The following is a 24,603-nucleotide window of genomic DNA, read 5'->3' on the forward strand; positions in this document are numbered from 1 at the left end:
TTCTTTAGTACTTCTTAAGATAATCTTAAGAACATCTAAGTGTACTCAACTGTGCTATTTTGAGACACCATGAATTTGAACTAAAATGTGCTTTTAACATACTATCTCTGTATAGAAAAATGTATTTAGTTACCACTTGTACTACACTTGAACCCATCTTTCAAACACTTGTAAAAATGGACTTATGATGTATTTCAAATATAAGATTAATATATAATGAATATATACAAAATGTATTTATAATATATTGCTAGGCAGTGCCAGGATTGTGAGTGATTTCTGGAATGTACTCACTCACTTTTTAATATTATTTGTAAATATGTGTACAAATGGTTGGTTTCTTTATTTTATTTTGTACTATTTTTATCAATAGATCTCAGCAACAAAGGAAAAAAAAAACATGTGTGTTGATTTCTCCCTAAGATGGCAAAGTGAAACACAAGTTTCCTTGAAGTGGCTCAGCATGGCCCCACATTGTTTACATAACAAAAGCAACTGTTCACAGCTGATTAAGGATATTAGCCTAAAGCCTTCCAGCCCATCGGCTGTCCTGCGGGTTTTATAGGTAGAAAAGCCAAATGGCTGCTCTCTGGGACTTCTAGTGTTAAAGACTCAAAAACAGTCCCTTGCCGCCACCTTGTGTCATAACAATGTAACTGCACTGACTGACAGCCCGTCTAGAACGCGCAGAGATGAGTAACGTTAGTTCTGCTTATACTCGTGAAATATCAGCAGAAAGTCTTGTTTAGTCAGATTCGATGATCGGAACTAACTATTATACATACAACAGCTCTACCATCTTATTGTCAGGTTTATGTTCTGTTTTGTAGACCCTTATTTTGACATTCTCTTTACTTCAATGCTCTTTTTAGTTTCGTTATTGAATATGATCTCTCTCTCTTTCTCTGTCTCTCTCTCTCTCTCTCTCTCTCTGTCTCTCTCTCTCTCTCTCATATATATATATATATATATATATATATATATATATATATATATATATATATATATATATATATATATATATATATATATATATATATATATATATATATATATATATATATATATATATGGCGGTAATACCGCATATCGCGCTATTGAGCCACTCAAAAATACCGCAAGGGAAATTCCTTAACCGCGACAGCCCTAGCATCAAATAAACATGAATGAACATCAGAAGGAATGTTGTTTCAAACGCGGAAAGACGTCAGTACACACCATTTTTCAAGTTCAAGTCCACCGAGGTTAATCTTCTAACTCCTGACTGCTTTGTCAGACAAATGGCAGATTCAGCGTTCTGAGTGGTTAGATCGCTTGTCAATCAAACTCCCTGCGAAGGGTCAATTGTTACATCTTACCCCAGCATATGTTATATCCCACCCTGGTAGTGGGGCAGATTGTTACAAAGGTACACCATGTATTTGACACCATCTCAAGGGCTGTGATGTTCTTACAGAGGTTTGAATGGGTGCCTTCAAACAATAGTCTGCATAAAACTTTTATGAGTGCTCTAGTTATTATACATATTATGATTAGATAGCTGTATTTTCTAAATATATATAATATATTAAAAAAAAATTGATAGCTGTTGTTATTGTTTATATTTTTGTCTTATTTAGAATGAGAATTCAAATATGTTTGCAGTGATATTCCTAAATGTGGTTATCGCAAAATCTCCGGTCAACAAGTAGAGGGCGTGTAATTAATGTAGTTCATATCTGATGGCAGTCTGTTGGAATTTGATTTTGAATGCGTTGGCTAAATTTTATGCTGCTACAACGGTATATTAAATTAGGAATGATACAATTAAAATGTATTATTGTGAGAATCAGCCACATTTTTTTAATTTGCTGTATAGAAAATTCGTTTGGCATAAATATCTCAGCTTTACGGCGCTTCTGCATTTAGGCTAATTAATATTCATGAGACAAACCTCCGCCTTAGTTTAAATACCACCGAGTTTAACGGTCTTCTTCTGACTGATGCTGCAGCGGCGTTTCAACGACTTCCTGAAATCCGCTCCTCTTCCCCAAACATTTGGTCGAGTTAGAAACTCTCAGAAACACTGATTTAAATGAGACTTCTGTGAAGATTTAAAGGCAGAATTGTTTTCACTTTTGAAGTAGATCATATAGTCTGAGGTTGAGAATGGTGAACTGCGGTCTTGTGACTGAGAAAAACGAGCCAGGTATGAATTGAATTCACCTATTTTTACTTTTACTGATTCCGACATTATTTTTTAATATATGTCAGAGAGCTGAAGTGTTTTTCAAACAGGGAAGTTTGTCGCAAAGACTTCATCTCAGTAAGTTATTGTTTTATAGTGAAGGCAACGTTAGATTTTAACGAATTTACATACGTTCGGTTCATCTTAAACTCGGAAATTTTAATGATATATCTACTATACGTTCTTGTTTTTATGATAATTTAGAGTATTTGGGGTTTATTTGTGATGTTGTTGTTGGTTTGTGTGACTCAGTGCCTCTGAAGAGCATCTCAGTGGAGGTTCGGGTTCAGGATCATGTAGCCACAGTCTCCTCCACTCTGCAGTATGTGAATGAGGAAGAGCGCCCCCTGGAGGCCTTGTTCGTCTTCCCTCTGCCTGCTGATGCTGCTGTCTGCCACTTCAGTGCCAAGATCGGAGAGCAGGAGATTGTGGCAGAGGTGCAAGAAAGAGAAACCGTGAGTCCAAATATAAGTCTGCTGGAAGCTTATTTGCATATATTTTCACTGTGCACCATATAACAAAATTGTGTCTCAGGCGAGGGATCGGTATGATGACGCTGTGAGTTCGGGTCAGCAGGCGTTTCTGTTGGAAGAGAGCGAAGAGAGTCCTGATGTGTTCAGACTGAGTGTCGGGTGTCTGTCGCCGGGTCAGAGCGCTGCCGTCACCATCATCTACGTCACCGAGCTCGCTGTGCAGGCCGACCACTCGCTGCGCTTCTGTCTGCCGGCTGTACTCAACCCCCGATACACACCAGCAGGTACTACAGCAGCTGCTGACACACACTTTATTAGTGGAGAGAAGCTGATTCTAACACACTCTGTGTGTGTGTGTGTGTGTGTGTCAGGTTCAGCTGCTGGGATAGTCTCAGAGATTTCATCAGGATGTGGATCTGTTCCCTACACGCTGACTCTCAGTGTCCATGTGAGCTCTCCAAAGCCCATCTCCAAACTAGAGTCCAGCTGCACTCTGGATCCTCTAGTGTTCCTCCACTCTGATCACACTCAGGCAACGGTACTGTGTGTCTTCATGTGTTTATCTGGATGTGTGAGCACAGCAGTTTGATGCATGTGTTTTTATGTGTGTAGGTGAATCTGAGTCCTGGTCACATGTTTGATAAGGATGTTGAGCTGTTTGTGTACTATCAGGATACCCATCAGCCCTCTGCTATAGTGGAGGCAGGAGTGACCACTGCCCCATCAGGTATGACCTGCAGCTCACTGGGATTATGGGATTGAGTGATCAAGCTGTCACTGACTCTCTCTCTATTTCAGGCTCTCTGATGAGGGACCCAGTGGTCATGATAAGTTTGTACCCAGAGTTCCCAGAAAAAATGACTCAAGGAGAGTTTATTTTTGTGATGGACAGATCAGGCAGTATGGACTACACAAAAATAGAAAGTGCAAAGGTAACAATTAAGATTCAAAACAGAAATTGTTTAGGTCAGAATATGGATTTATAATGGGTTTTGAATATGTATTGGAAATGGATTATATTGTGAAAAGTGTACCAAAGACTTGTGTACACAGGCTATGTTCAGACTGCAGGCAAATACATTTTTTTCTCAAATCAGATCAGACAGGCAGACAGACTGTCAAACATCATATCTGCATGGGTTGCTAGGCAATGGTACTGACGTAGGCTAATCCAAGTAATATGTCCCAAGGCTTTCAAAACGGATGCAGGAAAAATGGAGGTGCATCATCTCACTCTCCAAATAAGCACCCTGTCGAGTCATATGCAGAACACCTCTGTCTCATTATGTGTTTCATTAAGAGTGATGCAAAAGATAATCTGAAATCTGATTTGAGCAGCCAGAGTCCAGACGGAGACGCATCTGTAAAATTCTGATTGGAATCACATTTTAAATAATTTCCAAATGTTGTGTAAATCAGATTTGAAAAAAAAAAACAACAACAAAAAATGAGATTTCATGTGTTTTTTCTTTTCTCTAGACTTTCAAAAACCCATCTGGATAAAATCTGGATATGCAAATATTATTTTTTTGCTGGCAGTCTGAACGTAGCCAATAAGACGGGGAATGTGCTTGTTGAAAGTCCATTGAATCATGTTGAGTTTCATTATATGTCCATGTCTCTCTATAGGACACTCTGCTGTTACTGTTGAAGAGTCTGCCCATGGGATGCTACTTCAATATCTATGGATTTGGCTCTCGATTTGAGTCCTTCTACCCGTTAGTATCTAGATCTTCATTCACAGATACTCAGTTTTGAAATGTGTGAGAGGAAAGATTGTGTTTTTGTTTATTGCAGTAAGAGTGTCGAGTACAATCAGAAAACAATGGATCAGGCTCTGAAGAGAGTGAAGGAAATGAAAGCAGACTTGGGCGGCACAGAGATTTTACAGCCTTTAAAACACATCTACAGTCGGCCCTGTTACCCAGACCACCCCAAACAGGTACAACAACACCTCAACATGCACCTGAACGACACATTGTATATGTTAACTGATGTGAGTAGAGGTTCATGGGACAGATCTTAGCTGAAAAATTTAAACTCAGATATTTTTCTCTCTTCAGCTGTTCATCTTCACTGATGGAGAGGTGTGTAACACTAAAGAGGTGCTGGACCTGGTGAAACATCATGCTCACTCTCACAGGTAAAGGTCTGCTGGGTTTGATCTTCCCATCATTCATATCTTCATCACTTACACTAACAGAGTTTATTGTGTGTTCAGGTGTTTCTCATTCGGGATTGGTGAGGGTGCAAGTACCGCCCTCATCACAGGAATGGCCAGGGAGGGATCTGGTCACGCTCAGTTCATCACAGGCACAGACCGCATGCAGCCCAAAGTAAAGCTCTCCACTGGATTTCACAGGCTCAAATGTTTCCTAGTCACATGTCTCAATGGTTTCTCTTTCTCTTCAAACTATATCAGGTGATGCAGTCCCTCAGGTTTGCACTGCAGCCCGCTGTGGTTAATATCTCTGTGAATTGGACCCTTCCAGATGGCATTACTGTTGACACACTGTCTCCACCCATCAATGTGCTCTACCAGGGTCAAAGGTCACTCATTTATGCCCAACTTAAAGGAAAGGTGAGATGATGTAGCATGTGTAAAGTCATTTTAAAGTATGTGTTCTGAGTTTGTCACACCGCAGAAAAATGTGTTATTAACCACCCAGGCAAATTTGAATGATTAAAAAAATTGCCAAGTAAATTAAAAAAAATTTTAAAATCTCGAAAAAATGAGCAGTATTCTCTGTTCTCAAATGCTAGGGGCGTGTCCGCTGTCGACGCTGAAACCATACCCACTTGCGGGAGCTGCCGTCTCAACTGACTTGTCTAATGAGTCAAACATACTGATGCATATAAACAAAACAATTACAATTAGAGGGTTGCAAATTTTAGTAGAGTCACTGTGGACTACCTACTAATTATAACATAAGCACACACGGCAACTTACACTCATTGGTGGGCACGTACTGCCGACTGTTGTCGAGTCGAAAAATGACAGCGCCGCGAGATGGGAGGATGAAGGCCGGGACGGGAGAGACTCTGTCCGGCCTCATATCATCGGTTGTCAGTGGGACGGTAGGAAGGCCGAGGCGGGAGATCATCTGTTCAGCCCCATTCACCAAAAACAGCGGATTATCAGTGAATCCCAGCTGTCTGATGAAAGTTTGTAAAACTATCCGGTGTAGAACGGTCACTTTAGAGACCAAATTAATCCACCCCTTCTTCATATCATCGTTTTAGGAAATTTAAATAAGGAGAGCGAGCATATTGTATATTTTAACAACCATGTAATATGCATTTGTGTGATGAAGGCATTACTTGCTAAATGTGCAAAGGGCTGTATATAACTGTAATGACACTCGAGATTGAGTGAGTGAACCGCTGTAGAGTTAAGGGCGGCGGCATGCTCGGTGCGTCATCGACAGTTATATAGTGTTAGGGGAGGGGCTATGCTCGGGGGGTCCAGTGCGTCATTGGACCCCCGTTTTTGTTCCGCCCCAAAAAAATCATGAACAGAGAATTGTTTAAACTGTTTAACACTCTAACTTCACAATTCAGTACTACATAATTCACAGTCTTTGTAAAGTGTTTCATCAATACATTTGTAACATTTATAATGCATTTAGAAACAATTCTCAGAATTGACTTTACAGGGACTTTAATGAGAATAAGAGTGTCTCTCAATTGTTTAGATGATACAAATTTCCCTCTCTTTACAGAGTTCAGGAGGCTCTGAGGGAACAGTGACAGTCAAATACAGTCTTAAAGATCAACCAGTAACAAACCAGCTCCACTTCTGCCTCAAGCCAACTGAGGAAACAGGGTAACACACACAGACACATAGAAACACATTGAATTAGAGTGACATCAGCTGCTTGCTCTTCTAATCCAACAAATTTCCTTCATATTGTTGCAGGTTGGCCATCCACCAGCTGGCGGCTCGAACCCTGATCCGTTCTCTGGAGCAGAAAGAAAGGGATGGTGCTGCAAAGAGCATCAGGAGCAGGATAGTGGAGCTCAGTGTTCAGGCAGGAGTGAGCAGTGTTCATACAGCCTTCATTGCCATTAATAAAGACTGCAGACAGACTGTGAAAGGACCCCTGCTGCAGAGAAGAGTGCCGACACACGGTTAGTACACTCATCGTGAACTTGTGAGGACGTCTGTTTCTTTTTTTATTACCATTACAAAAGTGTTCTTGTCACATATATTTTACATTTGGTGTGTTAAATTAATGGAAATCAAATGCTGTTTTTGGGTCACAGCAGTGCATTTATGGCCAACATGTCAAGTTAAACGAGTGTTTGTAAAGCAAGTTTCCTGATAGATGTTTAGTGCTCTGATTGTGTGTGTATAAGTGACTTGACTAATTACTACAGTACATTTTGATGTGTTAATCCAGGATTAGGTTGTGAAAACAAATGTTTTAGATTATGTACTATATTCAGAAAGTCCCAGGATGCCTGTATGTGCCAGTGGCTTTTGCATGGCAAACACCAATATCATTTTCTTCAGAAAATGTTCAAATTCAGTTAAACTTAAGATTACAAAATAGTTTATTGTCAGGTAACGGTTTACATTTGGTATGTACAACTCATTATGATTTGAAATGTATTTGTTTTTTAGGGATAGCTAATGGAGCCTTGCCTGGTAAGATAAGTAACTTAGACTCTTCTTTTCTCATGTCAGTGTGTTTGAAAGCTCTGATAGTGTCTGTATGGATGTGTGTGTTTTGTGTTTCCCTGACAGCAGGGATTTCAGTTGCTTTTCTTGTCACTTCACAGTTTAATACGTTTGAGTTGTTGATTTGATCTCAAGATAATAGCAAAATTGTTTGGGGCCAAAAATATCCATATCAGTCCATCCCTATTCCAAAGCTTTTCTTGTTTGTTAGTTCTTTTGGATGTGTCTGTTCTTTAAGGTTTCTCCAGATCTGAATCTGAACCTTTGGTTTCTCTGCACCATATTTTTCAGCACTATGCAGACTATCTGTGTCTAGGCCACTGAGGGGTAAGTGCACTTCAATGATGTAGTGATTAGGGATGCGCGGTATTTACAAGTACTCATGTCTCTCCAACAGTGTGTAGCTTTAGCTTATTCAGAATTGAATTTTAACAAACATCCACAAAATACATACATACATGCCATACTTACGTGATCTGATATGCTGTATCACAAACAGTTTTTAAAGTTTGTAACTGTGTACCTACACTGTGCACATTGTGTGTTGATGATATATGTGCGTCATGCGTAGTGTAAGAACCGAAGTAATATTAACGGTCATTTTGAATGCAAAATATACTAATGATACATTCATATTTAGCATGACAAATGTGTCCTCCTCAGGTCAAAGTTTGAACTAAATTGTCATATTCAATATGTTAGTGCAAGTATATAACATTTTTTTGACCTGTGGAGGGCAGTAATACACTTAGCAGTGTCTAAACTGCTGGAATTCAAATAGAGGAGAATAAGAGAGTTAGTTCAAGATGAGCATTTATTTTTAATTCAAAATTGTGTAAAAATGTCAACTTTTGACAGTATGTCAATCTGAAAATCCAGTTAAAATTATGATTTCGACACACTGCGGTTCTTTTTCTCTTTATCTGTGCTGTGTGCAACTCATTCTGATGTGAAATTAATTTGTTTTTTAGGGATGGCTTATGGAGACATGTATGGTAAGATATAGACTCTTATAATAATATAGACTCTTCTTTTCTCATGTCAGTGTGTTTTAAAGCACTAGGCTGGATTTCCCGATAACGTTGACCCTAAAGGTATACCATAACTGAAGATAAACTTTTTTAGGCGTGTTCCCTGAATAATCCCTTATGAGATTGCTTAAAGGGGTGGTTCAGTGTTTTTTTTTCTAGGCTTGATTGTGTTTTGGGGGCACAGTTTAACATGTCTTAATGCTTCGGGGTTTTTTTTAAACGCTATATTTTTCATATATTTTACCTTTATTCTACACCTCTATTCTACACATATGAACGGCTCGTTTGACTTCCTGCTTCTATTAAGCCACTCCCTCCGAAATACCTTTTAAAGGACATTTATGAATGGTATTTCATTTAGTATTTGTGTCAAAGATATGCTGTCACTGCTGTTTGTTAGCTTTCAATATACAGTTTTATCCTGATTAAAGCTTTGCTGTACCCGAATACATGACTGAGTAGTCGCATTTTTGTAAAGGTAGCGTTTAAATTTATAGCATGAACAACTGTCTATGAACATAGAAGTTTGTTGGTGTTTGTAAAACTTAGCTAACTGGCTAGCAAAATCGAGTTGTTCTTTGCATATGTCCTTGATGCAATAAAAATAGCAACAGAACTATACGTTTAAAAGACAAACAATAAAACATACTTACAGTTTGAAGCCAATAAACAGCAGCTTCTGCTTTTAAAATGGGAACTGCTTCATCTTTCAGTAAAAGCCTTTGTGTAAATCCAGCATTGAACTCGTGTAGATTGTGAAAGCTGTCTTCAGCGCCGCATCCAGTGTAGAAAATATCACTGATTATAATGGGTTCTATATCTTTTTTGACGCGTCGTGTCTTGCCGCTCGCGTCCGTTGTAAACAACTCTTCTGCGCCACATGGCCTCGCCCACTTTGTTGCGTGTTCCCGGGGGCAGTGTTTATGTTAATAGCAAGGGTTTATGATGTCACCAACCCGGGAAGAAGCTCGTCGTAGTCCAAACCAGCCGTTTTTGTAGGCATTAAACTGCCATAACTTTAAAAGACAATATCTCCATTTGCATTGAACTTTCAGCTCTGTAACTTTGCAGATACTGTTTATGCTCAAGCAACAACATTACACACTAACAAAGGTTAAAAATGTGAAATCGCATGTAACCACCCCTTTAAGGTATACCTTCTTATGTGCGACGTTATCCATGGCGCTGGTGCTGAATTGGTTGATATCGATGGCTCGAGAATCGATAATTCATATCTATACAGGGGCTGCTTCACTGTGTTATGTGAGAAACGGTGATCTTTATAAAAGAAGCACTTCAGAAGTAGAAAATGCATTTATCAGGACTCATTGGATCTTATAAAAATAATCCAAATTACAAACTAAATCTATATTGTAAATTATCTATAGTCTGGTGGCTCTATTTTCTAGCTGAGCCCCCAGCATGAGTTTAAGGCGACTGATATTTTGAACACAATTTTAGAATGTATTAATTCCTTGGAGACGCATCATGCAGGTGGCAGATATGTATGTAATGCGTTTATATAGTTTTTCCTTTTTATTCAAAATATTCTTGTTAACTATACCATGGATTTTGTGATATATTCCGATTGTAAAATATGTGGAAGTGAATTTTTGTCGCGCGATGAGTTTGCACCGCAATTCTGAGCTGTCGGATTTACTTAATTTTTCCGGAAATACATAAAAGTATGTGGCCGGTGAGAAGAAGAATAGAGTAAGCTTTATTGTTTCATACAAAATGTGTTTCTGATATGAATAAAACACTTTGTCAAATTTTGTCAAATTATAATTGAAAGGGTTATTGTTGCAGCTTCCGTAGACTTAAGTTTGAGTTTAACAAACTATAAATGTATTTTTATATAACCTAGTACTTCATTCACATGTGTATTTAAATGTCTGAAATCTAAAATAAACCTGATGTGGAGTTGAAAACACTAAATATAGTGAACGCAGCACAGTGAATCTTTGTATATTATTCTTTGCCATTATCATAATTGAACACTGGGTGTATTACAGCTTCAGAATTATATTCGTATTGACTGTCAGCAGTTGTAAGGTATAGCTAAGAGTGGTTCAGACCAACCTTACGAACGAATGAATAGGGAAACATGTATTGACGTTAAGATACAGCTTAATGTAAGAATGACATAGAGTTAAGAAGGTTTCGGGAAATCCAGCCCTGATTGTGTATTCATGGATGTGTGTGTTTTGTGTTTCCCTGAAGGATTTCAAATGCTTTTCTTGTCACTTCACAGTTAAATGCATTTGAGTTGTTGATTTGACCTCATTAAGAGATAAAACTCTTAACTCTTAAAAACTCTAACAGTTTTGTGTTTTTGGAAGGATGTGGTGAGTTGTTCTTTTCAATCGGTGTGGGTTTCTTGTTTCTGCAAGAATGTGTTTGTGGTATTTTGCAAAGTCACAATATACAAAACCCAATTTAGAACAATTCAGTAACATTCACTGGAAATGACTGAGTGCTAAAATCTCTCTTCTGACTTTTGTTCTCTCTGCCTGTAGGTCAGCCGCCTGACCAATGTGGTAGGTCACTTCCAGGTAAATGCACCTCAATTTAATAGTTTTGTGAAGCATGAAATGTTTAAAGCAATGGTTGTTGTTTTATGGCATATTAGAAAATGTGTACATTTAATTATTGATTTACAAGCCTCACTAAACCACTAAAACTGCAACACTCACTGAGTAAAACACTGAAAAACCTTGCGGTGTTGATTTGACCTCGTCAAGATATAAAATGTACAGATTTTTTGTTTTAGGGAGGATGTGGTCAGTGGTTCTTTTCAATCGGTGTGGGTTTCTTGTTCCTGCAAGAATGTGTTTGTGGTATTTGCTAAGACATACTTCACAACATACAGTAACATCAATTCAGTAACATTTACTGGAAATGTCTCGTGTACGTCTTTTTAATGGGTTCATTGACAAACAAAACAAATTACAAAAGGTAATTGCAAAAGCTTGTCTTGTTTGTTAGTTCTTTTGTATGTGTCTGTTATTGGCTGTTTCTCCTGATCTGAATCTGTTCTGACCTTTGGTTTCTCTGCCTGTAGCCCCAAGATCTGCTCAGCCACAGGCCCTTGAACATGCTAAGCCTAAATTCAAGTCAATTCAATCTAAAAAATCACTGCTGGGTAAGTGCACTTCAGTGTAATATTACTTTTATGAAAGAGTGAAGTATGCCATGCTTGAATAAATTATTGGTTTTAGTTCATTTTACAAAACTGTTATGTTTAATTATTGGTTTATAAGCCTCACCAAACCACAGCACTAAATTATGTCACATAACAGTAAAGATGAGAAATTGTTTTTTAGGGAGATTACGTCAATCCCTGTTCAAAAATCATGGTAAGATGAATCATATTGAATACTCTTCTCTTGTGGTTTTGTGTTTACGTGCTTTTTTGAGTTTGTTATGGGGGTTTAATATATTATAAATTATATTATAAACATTTAATATATTTTATATATATATATATATATTTTATATATATATATATATATATATATATATATATATAAACATTTAGGGAAAATTTGAACACTGGTGTATTTTTTTTGCGGTCTAAATGTTAAATTTGTCTCTGATTTATACTCATCATCGTTTTATCAGCTCTAACCTAAATCAGCGTATTAGTTATATCTGTGCTATTAAATTGATTTCCAGGGCATTTCTTATCTTTGTTCTTATTCTTGTTAATATACTATTTCTTAACCTTGTTAAATGTCAAATAATATCATGTCAAATAATAATACAACACTACAGGGCTGTTACCAATCAAATGAAATCAGTATCAATTTTATCAAATGAAAATTTAGAAATTATACGAGGATTGACAGTGATTTCAGACACAGTCACTTGCCGCCACCTGTTGGTATAACAATATATCCTGTGAAAAGAGTCCACCATTACAGTTTTTACAATGGCTGGGACACTTTTCTCAATACTTAGGTCACTTTTTCCCAAACCCTTCACAGTGTGAGCACAACAGCTGTCTATGTAGGCTAAACTGCGGATAATTTATCATTGCTTTGGCACTTAAAATGTGTTCAATGACCACATCTTTCAAATTACATCAATTCTTTCCTCACTTTCTCACTTTCATACAGGCCAATTGCACATTTACATTATCTTTTCAAAACAGTTGAATAAGACGGCTACATTTGAGTAAAGGTGCGGTCACACTGCAGTTTTCGTTCTATTGACTTCCATTCAAATGCATGCAAATGCGTCAGACCGGAAACGCAAGCTCGTGCGAAAAATTTCGCATTTCGCTGTGTTCCAAAGTTCAAGTTTGGTGAACTCTGACCCTTAGAATTCGCATCACGTGAAGACGTGCGACCAGTAGAAGATCGATTCGTCACGGCATGACCTCTTGGCTGAATTAAAAGAATTATATTTTTGCAGTAAAGTCGAGTAGGTTGTATATTTTTACATTTTAAATGTATTACTTTAAGTTATGTGTTGAATTCATGTTTATAAAAAAGACACTGTAGACCGTGATGTCATATCACGACCGTTACAGCATCCGAAAAAATGTTGCACGTTCAAAGTCTAGTGTGACTGCGGCTTAAACTACATTTCTACTGGAAAGCCATATCAAAAATATATTCCATACCTAAAAGATTTAAAACCATCAAGATGATTAGACAGTGGGGAAAATAATTATTTGTTCCCCTGCTGATTTTGTAAGTTTTCACACTTACAAAGAAAAGAGGAGTCTACAATTTTTATAGTATGTTTATTTTAATGGATAGAGACAGAAAAGTCAACTGAAAAAACCCACATTATATAAAGGTTGTAAATTGATTAGCATTTGATCAAGTAAAATAAGTATTTGATCCCCTACAAACCAGCAAAAATTCTGCCTCCTACAGATTGTTCATGTGCCCATATTGAACACAGATTTGTCCCGTCACAATAAAAAAGTCCTCCTAATGTCAGCTCGTTATGTGTATAAAAGACACCTGTCCAAATAATCAGTATCTTCCATTCAAACCTCTCCACCACCATGGCCAGGGTTAGGGATAGGGTAAGACCAAAGAGCTGTCAAAGGACATCAGGGACAAGATTGTAGGATTTAGAGAGGATCTGTAAAGAGAAGAGGATCAAAATCCCTCCTGACATGTGTGAAAACCTGGTGACCAACTACAAGAAACGTCTTTTCCCATATCAGCCATTTTTTGCGTCAGCCATTTTGAGTTTTGTTGTAAAATGCTGTATGGTATGAAGGACTGTGCCCTGACAGTTCTCAAAAAGTTTTGGGGCAGTTAAAGTTATAACTAAATTTCCAAAAATGCTTAGAACTTTTGATTAAATTAGCCTTTTGTAATTAAACGTATCCTAAAAGATTAATTTGGCATTACTGAGAACATAGATACCAATTTTGATACCGCCATTTTGATTTCCTTTCAAAACCTACTTTTACAACCTCCTCCTAGACCGTTTGTCTGATTTTCACCTAAATGGAATTGTTTCATCTTCAGACTGTCCCAACAAAAAGTTATAGTTTTGTGTTGATAGACTGAATCGTTTTCGTATACAGTAGCAACAAATTGAGGCATGTTGCAAAAACGACTCTTGGGGCTGTATATCTCCAGTGCTTTGACACCAAACTTTGTATGTGTCATTGTCACCTCACTCTGACCACACCATATCATTTTGGTCACATTGCCACCTATTGGTTAAAAGTAAGAAACCATTAAATCAGATTATTAGTGATTAGTCATTTTTTTCTAAAATTATCTTAATATGTTTGTAATTGCTCGTTGTTGCAGTTAGTCTAATGCTCTCAGCCATGAGTTGTCATGCCCTCTTTGTGTTTGGCCCCTTAATTGCTGCTTGCAGCTATATTTAGTGTTGCAATCATTTAAATAATAGTTTTACATATGCGCTTGAGTGTTGTTTTTTCTTTAGAGATGGCGAGATCCTTGTGTGGTTCTACAAGAAAAAGATTCAGGGCTTTTCTTTTTGCTTATTTATCATTTCAAATTGTTAACTTTTGTTATTTCTTAATACCTGAATGTACTGGCATATATATATATATATTACTTTTTTTTTTTTTTTTGACAGATTCCCAGAAGTTTATACAGTCAGAGAGGAAGGATGCCCAAAATAGTCAAAATGGTTATCTTTATTCTACACTTTCCGTGAATAGTAAGTGAATCAAACAGACACACCAAATACCATTTCACAAACTTTTGTCAGGGCATTTTTTTGCCACCTACTTGTCTGGAGATATGAAAAAGGGCTTCTGAATAACTTCTGAATGGTTTATAAAATAACAACATCTGAATTGTTTATAGAAAATTATAAAAGGGTTTTCTTCTTAGATTTGGGACATCATGCCGAGTAGAATTATATCTAATATTATATCCCATGTCAGCCAATTTTTTGCATCTGCCCATTTTCCCATGTCGGCCATTTTTGGCATTAGCGTTGGGAGTTTTGACGTAAAATTCTGTATTTTATGAATACATTAGCATATTGTTATAAAACTTGTTATGTTGTTATGGCACCATGCCTGGACAGCACTCAAAAAGTTAAAAAAAATGCTAGTAACTTTTGATTAAATTATTCTATTGTGATCTTAAAGGTACAGTTTGTAAAATTTTTGCAGTAAAATATCCAAAAAACACTAGGCTAGTGTTATATATTTTGTTCAGCTGATTACTAACAATATCTCTAATGTTTTCAACTACTTGTAAATCATGAGAAAATTCCCATTCTAAACAGTGACACGGGGCAGTGCAGTCGCCTGTCAATGACGTCGGTTATCCTTTGTTACCGCCTTTACTGACGTAGAAACCACATGACAACAGTGCCGTGGACAAATGCGGAAGTAGTGTCTAGCGTCCAGCAAACCACTAGCTTGCTTCACGCAGTTCCTTATTTACTTCTTGCACGTTTTATGATGGATTGTGTTACTTATTTATGGAATATAATTACTGTTTACCATCTGCCGCTGGTTCTGTCGACAAGGACAGCTCCCGTAAACTCATGACCGGAAAAGCGGAAGCGGCGCCGGCGACTGTGTCATAATAAAAGTCCCGCTGCTCGTGAGGCGTGTGTTGATCAATCGCTCCAGCTCCTCGTTCAGCTCCACAACACTCGCTCCTGCTCTGCTTCATACTACAGTAACGTTAATAATCACATCCACGAACATGAGTTCTTCCAGACTCCAATCCCTATTCTTTTGCACCGTCTGTTGAGATGGAGACCACATGTCCCAAGTTTCCACTCTAAAACTTTACGTCATCAAACTACGCCTTTGTTTTGAATAGGCTTCTAGCGACCTCTAGCGGAAAAAAATATCACAAATTGTACCTTTAATAGATTCCTTGAGTAATGCCAAGAACTTTGATACCAATTTTGCAATATTTGGCCAGACTTCCCATCTGCCATTTAGATTTTTTTTTTTGTTCAAAACCTACTTTAACAAATTCTTTCTTGAACATTTTTCTGATTTTCACCTAAATTACATCTGTAATTACACTGTTGTTCCATCCTTAACTCACCCTTAAACCAACCCATAGTACCAGACCTGTCCCTAACCTTACCAATATCCCATCTCAAAAGCAGCAAAAGTTATTTGCAATACAATATGAACCCAACTGTACTTATTTTTTTATATAAGTACATAGTAGTGTTACAGATCCCTTGTTTCCCTGGACTCCATTTCCCAGTATCCTCCTGTTCTCCACACCTGCACTCACTTCCCTCGTCAGCTCCTCATCGTCACTCATCACCTGCACCTGGACTCTATTGTCAGCACTCCCCATATATTGCACTCACTCCCTTCACTCCTCGTCCGTTCTCTGTTTATGTTACCGTATGTTGGATGTACTCTGCCCTTGTGTTCATTAAAGTATTGTTTGATTGTGGAAATCCGTATCAGCCTCATCTCTACACCAGCATCCGTAACAGAAGAACGGACCAAAAACGTTGGATTTCCACAGAAAAAAAAAAATGGAGACTTTCCCCAGCTCCCTGGATCCAGCTCCTCCATCGCCTCTCACCCTAACAGCCAGCGAACGCATTATCGGGCTCCTGCAGGTAGGACGTTCGCTGGAGAGGTATGTGGAGGAGTTCGTTGAGCTTGCTTACTTGTCTAACTGGCCCGACGCTCAGTTGATCTCCCTGTTTTTGGATGGATTGGATGACGACACTATCCGTTTTGATGAACCTGTTTTTTGTTTCTCCTTAAGCGATACTATCAATTTAATTTTGTGGTTGAATGGCTCCAAATTCTTGGTAGAAGAGGTTCAGGATCAGTGTTATCGTCCGGTCCATCCAGAAACACGGTTGGCCGGGCCAGTTAGTCAACCTCCGGCTTCCTCCGCACACCTTTCCAGCGAACTCCCTGCCTGCCCCACACGGGACCCACAATCCTCAACTGGGTCCCGTAAGCGGAGGAGGAGGAAGCAAGCCGCTTCAGTGTCTCCAGAGCCCGTTCCAGTATCTCCAGAGCCCACTCCAGTATCTCCAGAGCCCCCGCTCCAGTGTCTCCAGAGCCCGCTCCAGTGTCTCCAGAGCCCGCTCCAGTGTCTCCAGAGCCCGCTCCAGTGTCTCCAGAGCCCGCTCCAGTATCTCCAGAGCCCGCTCCAGTATCTCCAGAGCCAGCTCCAGTATCTCCAGAGCCAGCTCCAGTCCCCACAGAGCCAGCTCCAGTGCCTGTGGGGATTCTAATTGTATTTGAGGGGATGAAATGGCCCTCAACCCCAGTCTCCTCCGAGCCAAGTTCTCCAGTCTCCTCCGAGCCAAGTACTCCAGTCTCCTCCGAGCCAAGTTCTCCAGTCTCCGCCGAGCAAGCAGCGCCAGTCTCCGCCGAGCAAGCAAAGTTCTCCAGTCTCTGCCGCCGAGCAAAGTTCTCCAGTCTCCGCCGCCGAGCAAAGTTCTCCAGTCTCCGCCGCCGAGCAAAGTTCTCCAGTCTCCGCCGCCGAGCAAAGTTCTCCAGTCTCCGCCGCCGAGCAAAGTTCTCCAGTCTCCGCCGCCGAGCAAAGTTCTCCAGTCTCCGACGCCTACGAGCCCTCAGCTCCAGCCGCCGCCGCCGAGCCCTCAGCTCCAGCCGCCGCCGCCGAGCCAGCCGCTCCAGCCGCCGCCGCCGAGCCAGCCGCTCCAGCCGCCGCCGCCGAGCCAGCCGCTCCAGCCGCCGCCGCCGAGCCAGCCGCTCCAGCCGCCGCCGCCGAGCCAGCCGCTCCAGCCGCCGCCGCCGCCGAACCAACTGCTCCTATGAACTGTGTTTTTGAAACCTCCAGCCCAAAGACTGTTTCCCCTCCCTGCCTCCCTCTCCCGCCTCCGTCCATATGTCTCAGCACTGAACCTTCACCTCAAGCCCCCTCGCCCAGATCTCCACCTCGGACCTCTGGGCGATTACCTTCACCCCGGCTCCAACCTCCCTCTGCTCCACCGTTGTCCAGCAGTCCACCAGTGTCACCAGTCTCCATCCTGCCCCCGTTCACACCTTGTTCCTTCGTCGGCCTGCCCTCACTTCTGGACTGCACTCCTCCGTCTTCGCTCCGTCACTCCGTCCCTCAGCTCCAGTTGGCCTCCTCACTCCCCCTGGTGTTCACTTTGTTGTCTGTCGTCTGTGTTCAACTGCGGCCTTCTGGAGCACCGGCTGCGCTTCGGTCGGCGGAGCCGCTGGTTCCGCCATCTCCCGCCGGTCCTTCAGCGCCGCCTGGGCACTACGGCATGAAGCCTTCGGTCCCGGACCCGCCATGGCGGCCTGCTGCACCTGACCCGCCATGTCTGCCCGCTGCACCTGACCCGCCATGTCTTCCCGCTGCATGTCTGCCCGCTGCACCTGACCCGCCATGGCTGCCCGCTGCACCTGACCCGCCATGGCTGCCCACGGCTCCTGACCCGCCATGGCTGCCCACGGCTCCTGACCCCCCATGGCTGCCCACGGCTCCTGACCCCCCATGGCTGCCCACGGCTCCTGACCCGCCATGGTTTTTGGACCTGCCCTGGAGACCTCCACTCCAGTTTACTCCTCCCCCTGCTCCGGTTTGAGGTCTCCAGGGCGCTCGCCCCCCTCCCGGTTGTTACATCTACGGCGCGAGGACGCGCCTACCGGGAGGGGGAGGTACTGTTACAGATCCCTTATTTCCCTGGACTCCATTTCCCAGTATCCTCCTGTTCTCCACACCTGCACTCACTTCCCTCGTCAGCTCCTCATCGTCACTCATCACCTGCACCTGGACTCTATTGTCAGCACTCCCCATATATTGCACTCACTCCCTTCACTCCTCGTCCGTTCTCTGTTTATGTTACCGTATGTTGGATGTACTCTGCCCTTGTGTTCATTAAAGTATTGTTTGATTGTGGAAATCCGTATCAGCCTCATCTCTACACCAGCATCCGTAACAAGTAGTTAAGGCCACCTAATATATAGTGGGCCACCATGTTATAGGCTATGTTTAAAAGTTATGTATGTAAAATGTTATAGCTTTAAATATTATTTAATGCTGCAATTGCTATGAAGGCATGTCCCCTATGATATGTGAATATTATAAGACTTAAATCAAATGTATGCTTTAATACTAGACTAATCATTGCAGGTTTCATCAGTCCAGTTTGTGACTTGCTAAAACGTCTGAGTTTAGCTTCAAAGGGCTTCTTCAATGACGGTATTCTATAAAAATGAAGGATACAAAGTTCTGGCATGAAACTCTAATGGGCAGGCTAGTGTTAATTTCGTCAGACGAGACGAGACGAAATATGTTCGTCAACGACCTTTTTTTTCATGACTAAGACGAGACGATGACAAGACTGCACCACTGTCCAAAAACGCTGACTAAGACTAAATTAACATGCATTATTGTTGACGAAAAAAGACGAGACGAAAATGTTTTGTATAAAATAAAAATTAAGATAAAATCTCTCTTCATTTTCGTCTACAATCGTCTCTGCTTTTTCGTCAGCTGTTACGCCTTTAAACTATTCAAAACGAGTTCGCGGCTTCGCGCTGTTGCTCAAGTTAAGCCTCGTTGAAGCAGTTTACACTGCATGCGTGTGCGGCTCGTTACGGCTCCGGCAAGGTGTTGTTCCGTCCTGTGCGCGATGTCAACTCAAACAAAGAAATTTCAAGTTTTTCAACTTCGAATCTCTTGTCGTCAGTTTTTTGTGATGTAAAATATGAGCGGGAGTTTACACAGGGTGATTATTTTGACTTTGTTTTGTATTTGAGCTGCGCGTCTTGGAGGCGAGGCGCCTATCTTTAGCGAAGCGGCGCGTCAAGCCGCTTCTGGGACGCTTCTCAAAGGCACCGCGGCTGGTGTAAACACAAGCATTGACTAGAGTGGCCGTGTATCAGCTCCGGTAGCCACATCGCAGCCGTAACGAGCCGCACACGCGTGCAGTGTAAACGAGGCTTTACAGGTTTTATACGCCTGTGGCTGCAACACGAAACTGCTGAACACACAACACCCAAAGCGAACACGAGTGACGAGCGACGACGACATACTAGCTTTTGAATTGTGTTAGTTAAAATAAAATACTCTTCAGAACAGGTTAATCATTTGTGAATGTGTCTCCTAAATTAGAAATTGAAAAAACAGACACGCTTAACATTTGCATTCAACAAAAATATTTCAACAAGTGTATTTTGTCAGGTAATTATGACATTTAACCAATGTTTGAGATATGTGAAACACTTTTTTTTACTGAAATGTTTATCAGTAATAATCTCAGTAATAATGTGTTATTTTTAAAAAAAGACTACAATTTTTTGACTAAAACTAGACTAAAATTAAAAGACTTTTAGTCGACTAAAACTTGACTAAGATACCTTGAGTTTTCTTTTGACTAAAACTAGACTAAAATGACGAGACATTTAGTCGACTAAAACTTGACTAACAAAAAAATTTATGTGAATGACTAAATATGACTAAAACTAACAAGGACATTTGGCACAAGATTAAGACTATGACTAAATTAAAAATAGGTGACGAAATTAACACTAGGGCAGGCTAATAAGTCCTTTAACTCAACTTGTTCGTAATCACATCATTATCTATGACACAAATGATTGGTTCCTGCTGTATCAGTAGCCAATGAGCTGCATGCTCAATCTTTAAATACACGAGAAGCATTTGCCTTAGTAGTGCAGCCTGCTTTCAGAAACCCTCCACCTTCCCCAGCTCCACCTGTATAGGTCTGCTATGGGTAATCAGTAGCAGCAATAATAACAGCAGCAGCAGTGTAGAAGATCGATTCCGCCAAGACCAAACCCATTACCATGCCAAATGCTCCAAGAGTTGTCATGACAGAACTATATTTTTTGCATTCCGATTCTGACATCCAAATTTCTCCTATTCTGTGGATTTTGCACATTTTCCTCCACTTGTTACCGCTATTATTCTGCCACCACTATTTGCACGCTGCTACAAGTGATGTAACTGTGACGACTGCTCCAAATGGGTCTATAGCATCACATGTGGCGTTTGTGAGTGTTGTTTTTTCATTAGAGATGGCGAGATCCTTATGTGGTTCTGCAAGAAAAAAAAATCAGCTTTTCTTGTTTGCTTATTTATTATTTCCGTTTGTTCACTTTTGTTATTTCTTTTTATCTGAATGTGCTGGCATATTTTTTTTCCAGTTTTTTATTTTTATTTTTTTCTATTTTTGACAGATCGCGCAAGTTATTCATCACGTTCAAGATTAAGTAAGTGAATCAAAAAGGTCATTTCACAAACTTCTGCCAGGACTTCAACATTGTGATGTACATCATTTATCATTCAGAGATTACTAAACAAATGTTTCATTTTTCTCAAATTATAAATGTGTTTACACCTTATTTTCAGTCTGTTACTGTTCATTTTTGTTCTGAATCAAGAGAAACAAAGTCATTTTGAAGAACACATTCCCCCGCTTTCACAGACAAGGCTTAAGCTAGTCCCAGAATAAAATGCATGTTTGAGCTGTTGTAACTGAAAGAAAATTTAGATCTAAGGCATGTTTACAAAAGGTATTTAAAGGGTTAGTTCACCCAAAAATGAAAATTCTGTCATTAATTACTCACCCTCATGTTGTTCCACATCTGTAAGACCTTCGTTCATCTTCGGAACACAAATTAAGACATTTTTGTTGAAATCCGATGGCTCAGTGAGGCCTCCATAGCCAGCAATGACATTTCCTCTCTCAAGATCCATTAATGTACTAAAAACATATTTAAATCAGTTCATGTGATTACAGCGGTTCAATATTAATATTATAAAGCGACGAGAATATTTTTGGTGCGCCAAAAAACAAAATAACGACTTCTAGTGATGGCCGATTTCAAAACACTGCTTCAGGAAGCTTCGGTGCATAATGAATCAGTGTGTCGAATCATGATTTGGATCGTGTGTCAAACTGCCAACTGCTGAAATCACGTGACAGCAGATTCGACACACTGATTCATTTGTGCTCCGATGCTTCCTGAAGTAGTGTTTTGAAATCGGCCACCAAAAATATTCTCGTCGCTTTATAATATTAATATTGAAGCACTACTCACATGAACTGATTTAAATATGTTTTTAGTACCTTTATGGATCTTGAGAGAGGAAATGTCATTGCTCCCTATGAAGGCCTCACGGAGCCATCGGATTTCAACAAAAATGTCTTAATTTGTGTTCTGAAGATTAACGAAGGTCTTACAGGTGTGGAACGACATGAGGGTGAGTAATAAATGACAGAATTTTCATTTTTGGGTGAACTAACCTTTTAAATGTCTTAACTGAACTAAGGACTTATATCCTGGCTTAGTCTAAGCCCGGTCTGTGAAACCAGGACTTAGATTGTATATGGAAAAATATTTCTTCAGATTTACTGTAGACACATGAATTCTCTTTTTTTCTGTCTTTTCCATTTGATCAGGAACAGATGAGCCTACCAGATAGTAAGACTATGAATCTACGCTGATTGACATGTTTATGTAATATGTGTGTTTGTGTGTATATTTTATTTCAAATGCTATGTGTAAGTCTTGCTATGGTTAATGATTGTTGTTGTCAGTTGCAGAGATCCTATTCTGGCGTCACATCAAGCAAGTTCTCTAGACAAACAAAGGGGTAAACTAACACACACATTAGAATTTAATGGGAATTTTCCATAGACATAATGATTTTTATACTGTACAAACTGTATTTTCTGTCCCCTAACCTTAAACCTGTCCATCACAGAAAACTTCCTGCATTTTAAATAACTTAATTTAGTATGACTTACAATCTGTTTTCCTCACGAGGACCCCAAAAAAAGAAAGAAAAAGTTACTAATTAAAATAAAAATTGGTATTACTAGAACATTTGGTCCTCTTTATGTAGGGTTTACCAGGATCACACACACACTAACAGCTAAACAACACATGTTTAATGTGAGTAGCGTTTATTTATCAGCAAATTAAAACATTATTTTCACCCTTTTTTCCAAATTTGTCTAAAAGCAGCTTTTTTCAAATTGTTTCCACGTCTCAACTTTTGGTAATATGATTAAATGAGTCAAAGAACAGATAAAAACAAACAAACAAACAAACAAACAAAAATCACAGCTTTAATAACCTTCAGTTCATTCATCACACTGGAAAAAGAATTAAACATTGCATTGTGGGATACAATATTGCATGTGTGCTCTTGTATTGAATATTTTGATTAATGTAATAGGTCATATGGATACACATAAAATGTGCTTAAATATTCTATATTGCAGTAATAGTAAGAATGTTATGCTAGTATGTCATTCCCAACGTCCACTATAGAGGTCAAAACAACCAACAAGGACAGAGAGACAATAAAACACAACAATAAAAGGACATTACACTAAAAAATGTATTATTAATAAAGAACAAGAACACTAAAGCACTGTCACGGGTCAGTTATGTCAAAAGCATGAAGACAAAAGAGGACAGTTATAATAATATCTAAAGACAAAACTTAAACAGGAAACTCACACTAACACAACTTATCTAACTGCAGACCCGTTACTCCAGCTGGTTTCTCTCCAGAAGGCGTCAGGCTGCTGGGAGCTGGACGCCACACTGGCTGATGTGTTTGGGAAGACGGAGGATGAGCTGACCAATCAGAAACCAGCACAGGTGAGAGATGTGATGAAATAATAAGACAGCGATGATTGTGTCCAGTGTCCAGTAACAAATGCAGTGGATGATGGTTTGTACACAGGTGGATGGGTCAGTATGGGCCACTCTCCTGGCTCTGATCTGGTTATACGGCTGTAAAATAGAGCAGCAGGTCGAGTGGCAGTTTGTGGCCATGAAGGCAGCGTCATGGATCGGCTCTCAGAAAGGTGGGATCTCCATTCCAGAACACATTCATTCAGATATCTTCAGTTCTGTGACACACACTGATGATTTGAGTGTGTGTGTGTTTCAGTGGGTGATCTGTCTCAGTGTGTGTGTGTGGGTAATGTCCTGCTCGGATGTCATGTGACCAAACAGACTCTGGGAATCTGAAGACGTCAGTGTTTCTACTTCCTGTGCCGTCAGAAGAACTGTTGCTGTTTATGTTTGTTTCATTCATTTTCTTCTTTCTTAGCTTAAACCAGCACCATATTATATAAAATCTTGAAAATTCACTGGCTAGAACATGTTTCATTTGTTTGAATCAGATTATTCATTATCCTTTTCTTGTTTCTCTCAGTTTTTTTGTGCATCAGTGATTTACTAACGCTGTTGAACGAGTCCTCGATCACTGAGGATACTTTCACACAGCAACAGAATCATGTTTATGTGCTGAAAATGATCATGTTCAAACACAAACATGAATGTTGAACAAGAGCAGCAACATAATGAAAGACTAATATTAAAGTAAAAAAAATATTTGAATACTCTTTTTCATGTAATGTAAGTAAAAAAAGAGAAATACTTCACGTTTGTCTAATAAAGGATTTAATGTATAAACAGATTTAAGATTTATCATTTGATATCATGTTCTCTTCATTCCTCAATGGTTTCATCACATTAGGGGAAAAATCCGGCTAACAGAATTTTGTTATATGAACATACAAATATTCAGTGGTGGTTCTGGAAACATAAAAAATGTCCAGTTTTCTTGACTTTAGAGGAATGTGTTTTAAAGGTATAATGTTCCTCAAATGTTCTCTCAACTTAATTTTGGTTTAAAATTCAACATTCTGGGAATGTTGATTTGTAACATTCCAAGAACATAAAAATGTTCAGTG

At 39.7% G+C, this 24,603-nt stretch overlaps 1 protein-coding gene across 3 annotated transcripts; it reads left to right on the forward strand.

Annotated features, from left to right (window-relative positions):
* Positions 1-1,997: 1,997 nt before the first annotated feature.
* On the forward strand, positions 1,998-24,457 carry LOC137015497 (von Willebrand factor A domain-containing protein 5A-like). 3 transcript variants are annotated; one of them, XM_067380496.1, is made up of 26 exons: positions 1,998-2,188; positions 2,480-2,682; positions 2,762-2,984; positions 3,072-3,238; positions 3,313-3,427; positions 3,499-3,632; positions 4,330-4,418; positions 4,498-4,642; positions 4,764-4,843; positions 4,922-5,036; positions 5,123-5,281; positions 6,423-6,526; positions 6,620-6,831; positions 7,328-7,351; positions 7,676-7,711; positions 8,356-8,379; positions 10,935-10,970; positions 11,480-11,560; positions 11,742-11,774; positions 14,500-14,583; positions 21,062-21,094; positions 22,288-22,309; positions 22,426-22,481; positions 23,382-23,500; positions 23,586-23,709; positions 23,796-24,457. In XM_067380496.1, the coding sequence occupies exons 1-26, from the start codon at positions 2,149-2,151 to the stop codon at positions 23,873-23,875; spliced, it is 2,538 nt and encodes an 845-aa protein (XP_067236597.1). In that variant the 5' UTR covers positions 1,998-2,148; the 3' UTR covers positions 23,876-24,457. The 3 variants fall into 3 exon arrangements, with proteins under 3 accessions (XP_067236597.1, XP_067236598.1, XP_067236599.1); XM_067380497.1 differs by lacking the exon at positions 8,356-8,379; XM_067380498.1 differs by lacking the exons at positions 23,586-23,709; positions 23,796-24,457 and having other exon boundaries at positions 22,432-22,481; positions 23,382-23,470.
* The last annotated feature ends 146 nt before the right edge of the window (positions 24,458-24,603 follow it).

Source organism: Chanodichthys erythropterus, chromosome 24 (assembly GCF_024489055.1).
Source record: "Chanodichthys erythropterus isolate Z2021 chromosome 24, ASM2448905v1, whole genome shotgun sequence".
NCBI classification, from domain to species: Eukaryota; Metazoa; Chordata; class Actinopteri; order Cypriniformes; family Xenocyprididae; genus Chanodichthys; species Chanodichthys erythropterus.